This window comes from Conger conger, chromosome 2 (assembly GCF_963514075.1).
Source record: "Conger conger chromosome 2, fConCon1.1, whole genome shotgun sequence".
NCBI classification, from domain to species: Eukaryota; Metazoa; Chordata; class Actinopteri; order Anguilliformes; family Congridae; genus Conger; species Conger conger.
In genome coordinates, this window is record NC_083761.1 from 79,532,897 (window position 1) to 79,538,035 (window position 5,139).

At 45.9% G+C, this 5,139-nt stretch overlaps 1 protein-coding gene across 1 annotated transcript in view; it reads left to right on the top strand.

Annotated features, from left to right (window-relative positions):
* Nucleotides 1-717: 717 nt before the first annotated feature.
* Nucleotides 718-5,139, top strand: part of LOC133122832 (mitochondrial dicarboxylate carrier-like) — a 13,797-nt gene continuing 9,375 nt past the window's right edge. Inside the window, 1 exon segment of the mRNA XM_061233044.1 lies at nucleotides 718-1,245. Coding sequence (XP_061089028.1) covers nucleotides 1,156-1,245 — 90 coding nt within the window. The 5' untranslated portion in view covers nucleotides 718-1,155.

Below are 5,139 nucleotides of genomic sequence, written 5' to 3' on the forward strand. Positions count from 1 at the left end.
AATCGGACACATAGCATGGGACGTCGGTCCAAAATCCTTGCACTTTAAACAGCTGTGCTCCTCGCTCGGTAGGCCATTAGGCAATAGTTTAACAGGTCGTTCTCTCTCCTTCGCTCACCCCTCACCCACCCACACACACAGAATTTACTAAATTTGGAACCCGTAGCTTACATTCCGCTCAATTTATTTTGTATCTTCCATCTCACGGGATTAACCGCTGCACTTGCGTGCAATATGAATATTGCCATATTTTTTGTCTTAAGTACATTTTCCAAGAAGTTGGTCGTACACCAGCAAATTCAGGCATTAGTTAAGTGTGTGGAGATTGCATGGTTGTGGACCGTTACAATACTGCACGTTTTCCAATCTGGGGATGTTTGTAGAGACGTGCTTCGTGGGTAAAGGGAAGGACTCCGTGTTCAGCAATGGTGCAATGTCAAACCGTGACAGTATATGTCTTCGTGGTATTAGGTTGCAAAGAATGGGTTCTGAAGGCTAGAGTAGAGACCAATGCTGTCACAATCACACTATAGCGCAACGTTGCTTCCCGATAAACTTTTTTTATCTAGCTAGTAGGACGACGCTGTAAATATTTCTCTTAAAGCAGCAACGCATTCTCTCCAGCGTGTCAGTCGGCTATGGGAGTGTGAGCGGCCCCTTTAAGAAGCAAAGGCGCGATGGCGATTACGAAACGAGGGTATGTGGGATTACGAAGAGAATGGAAGAGAAAGACCTTCTGTGTGGTGGTACAATTTGGGCTGATTGTGGAGCCTTTGCCCTTTGACTCGGGGTGGATCTGTTTGCATGAGGCAGTTCCTGTGCTCTCGCAAGCAATTGGCTGCGGGTGAATTTTTGCATGTGTGTATTTTCGCCAATGTTATTTTCTCGGTCCTCTTGCATTCGGAATAAAAAAAATAAAAAAAATGCGGGCGTGTGAGTACAGGGACCTCGTCACGGCGCGGCTTTACAGATCACCAGCATGTTTGAAGATTAACCAGGCCATTCATTAGATCGGCTATAGAAACTCCACTGCAGCGGTGTCTGACGAGACTCTGGGGTCGGTCCGGGTTACCATTGCGAACCTAGCCAGAACAGTGGAGTTTTTCATACCGGAGTGGATCAGCGAAGAAGGGAAGCAACGCACACCTCTGGAACATGGGTGAAAAGAGGGTCTCTCGCTGGTATTTCGGAGGCATCGCCTCTTGCGGGGCCGCCTGCTGCACCCACCCACTGGACCTTGTCAAGGTGAGATTATACGGATAGGTGGGATTTGTTGGAACGATTATCCGAGGCACAGAGAGAAGCAGGGCCGCTGATTTTCTGACAGCCGGCGCGAAGTCAGATTATGTAGCCTAGCCAGTCATCGCACATCTGTCCGAAATAAAATGGCCAGCGCTAAACGGTGTTGTTAAATCAAACTTTTAAAGATGCAGGTGTTAAGATAACACGACACAACGTTTTTAGCTACTGTTAATCGGAAACTGACAGCTCCGTGGATCACATGTTCACGGTTAAAAGTTAGGCTACAACCATGCATTCAGCTTGCATATAAGAAGCACATGACGTACCGATCTGAAATAGCAACCTTGTGTTTTCTTCCTACTCGGTTTTAATTTTATCTCAAGTAGTGTCGTAGGCGACATACTGATTCGGTTAGAGTTTACTCAATGTCGTTGAATGCACTTCCTTGTGTCCAGCATGCATAGACTTCAGTGCCAGGCCGATAGGGGCTGACTGAAAACATTTAAGTCTCGAATTATGGCCTTTATTAAGATTGTCAAAAACCGTTTCTATTGTATGTGTTCTGTTCGCCGAGGCGACGACAGCAATGATAGGTAGCCTAATGAGGAGTGATTACACCTATTTTTTCTACAGTATAATATGGATTGCACCGATAGCCTACTGTTGTAAGGTATAGTATTGATACTCTATATTATCTTTAATATTTAATCGCGCGATTAAAAATTGAATGGAGGCGAACTGACATGTGCAATCGGTGCAGCAGAATCATACAAACGCCCCCCCCCCCCCCCCCCATTTGGTGTGATAAGCACCTGCAAACTGATTAAAACTGGTTATAGGGCATTTTATCGCGTTATCTCGGCTGCGGAGATGGAACAAGTAGTCTTCGCCTGAAGATAGGCCCCTTATGAGGGGGTGAGAACTGGTGTCAGGGAGGGGTCCGGAACTAAACTAAACTAAATTGTAGCTCCAAGTTCCTAAAGATCTCCTCGGATCTTTGTGCAGAGCGATAAAACGTTCCCGAGGTATGTCACGTAATGTAACCTGTTTGTTTTCGTACAAATCTGGACGGCGCTACCTACCTTGCACCCGGCCCTGGTGCCCGCCAGGGCGGGGCGGGACTTTGGCTTAGCCTCCGGGTTGTGCGTCCTGGGTGACCTGACCCTCACTCCACTGCCTGTGCCTGTGGCTCGAAACCGTATACTACTAGTACTTGCCTACATTGATTTTCATTGAAGTGTAGTACGAGTAGTAAATGGTAAATGGTTTGCATTTTATATAAAGCCTTTATCCAAAGCGCTGTACAATTGATGCTTCTCATTCACCCATTCGTACACACACTCACACACCGACGGCGGGGATTGGCTGCCATGCAAGGGATCGAACCGGCAACCCCCCGACTGCCAGACGACTGCTCTTACTGCCTGAGCCATGTCGCCCCCTATAGTATATATAGAGTAGTATGCTTACTATGCGGTTTCGGTAGTTATCAGACCAGGTATGTTGGGTTATCTTGTCTGACGACCTTGTGAGGCCTTTATTTCAAAGAGCTGTTGCCCTTGTTGGGGATGTAGCCGCGTGGTTTCGAGGGTCTCTGGCCTCCTCTCTGACCACATCCTTGCGCAGTGGAATCCGCCATATAATTATGCAAATCTGGACCAAGCCTCGGAAATGTCAGGCATAGCAGCTGTACTGCACACTGCTAATATTTAAAATGCCATTAGTTTGAATTAATCGCTGAGCAGACCTACGAGCTAAGGCTGCCATTGGTCGATGAGGCTGTAAAATGTATAATTGTGGTGCCATGATGTGGCTCTGTGCTATGTGGAGATGCTAATCTATGTTCTCTGAGTCTATGGACTGTAGATGTCAGCTGTGTCACACCCCCCCCCCTTCCTTTCCCCCGGTGCCTGTTGCTAGGTAACTTTCGGAGAACAGCAGATTCCTACGTGAAGGCATCGATGCAATAAAATTGTCAAATTTAGGGGGAAAAAAATTGTCAAATTAGTTGTGCCCTTCTTCTGTTGTGATACCGTCCTGATAAAGGGGAAACTCTTGTCTGAGGGACATCTTTCTTGGCAAAGCAGAAACAGTCACGTAGACACTTCCGGTTGCAGAACAAGCAGCAGCTGGGCTTCTGGGCTGGCGTTTTGGACCGTCATGCTGAACCTTCTATTTCTGAAGGCCTGCCAACGTGTTACAGCGTTGATACCAGACCTCGGTCAAATACGTAATTGTCTTTGATTCAAATACTACACTACTACACTACTATCATTTTCTACACTTTACTGAGATTTCTCTGGTGTATTGGAACCTACAAAACGCCCTCAAAAGAGTGAAAACCCAGTCTTCTGGTCCTCTTGTTTGGCTCAATTGCACCTGGCAAGATTAATCGAGTACAGAAAGGTATTTTGATGCAAAACAATTACGTATTTGACCCATACACTGACCCTCTAAACTACACCTGGTGCCAGTTAAAAAAAATGATGCTTACCACACATATCAGACATGCTTTAAGCAACGGTTATTTAGATTCCAAACAGAGAAAAACCGCCCACGCTGCTCAAAGCTTCCAGTACCTCTCCCGAAATGCTTTTCTCTGGACCGGACCTGTGATTCTCAGAGACACCCTAGCTTAACATTGACGGTTTTCCTGCAAAATATGCACTTGGCTCTAATCATTTCCTTTAAATGTATTCAGAGTGGAGAAAGCTAGGGAGATCTAGGCCAGTGCCGTGTCCTTGAGACGTGTTATTGGGCGATATAGGCCTGTTATGCGGTGCAGTTTTTGTGTAATAAATACACAGGCCCCACTTGAAACATGTTTCCTTCATAAGGCGTTTAACTATTTGTGTTTGTGTTAGAGCCTGCCGCTTCCCGTGTTTGTGTTGTGTAATCTGCGTTCAGAAAGCCTGCAGTAAACTTTGTATTCAAGCTGCGCTGGCAGTTTTGAGTTTAATTTTATGTTTGGAAAAGCACAGCATGCTCTCACTTAACCCAAGGCAGCTTTCGAAACCATTCCGGCAATGCCATTCTGGGGGGGCCTGTAGCGTAGTGGTTAAGGTAAAGGACTGGGACCCGCAAGGTCGGTGGTTTGATCCCCAGTGTAGCCACAATAAGATCTGCACAGCCGTTGGGCCCTTGAGCAAGGCCCTTAACCCTGCATTGCTCCAGGGGAGGATTGTCTCCTGCTTAGTCTAATCAACTGTATGTCGCTCTGGATAAGAGCATCTGCCAAATGCCATTGATGTAATGTAATGCAATGTACTCATAAATGCTACAGCAAACTCTAGGGCGGCCTGTAGCGTAGTGGTTAAGCTACATGACTGCCACAATAAGATCCACACAGCCTTAACCCTTAACCCTTAACCCCGCATTGCTCCGGGGAAGGATTGTCTTCTGCTTAGTCTAAACTGTAAGTCGCTTTGGATAAAAAGCATCAGCCGAATGACATGTATGTAAAATCTACAGTAACGGCAATAACATGGGTACAGAAAGCAGAATAACCGCTAATCTGGAACACTATGCTGAATTATAAACCGTCAGTAACTGTATGAAGCTGTCACTGGTAGGAATGTGGCATGTGCCTTGACTTGAATTTAGGAACCTCCAGGCAATCCTTCAAAAACCCCAAATTTCCCCTCGCGAATTACATTTCGGTTACCCGCCCCCTGTTTTTAAGAGCCAATATCTCTAGAATGACAAATCCAATGAGGCTAATGTTTTGGATTTATTATTATGGAATATATAAAGAACATTTTTACACAGAGTTTGAGCAAAATTGGAGTGGTAAACTCCACACCTGATTGATTTTTCACAGAATGAGCCAGAGGCAATTTCCCTGGTCCTGTAAGCAAGTGTCTCAATAAAATGCACAGCAGCAGTTCAGCACACTTT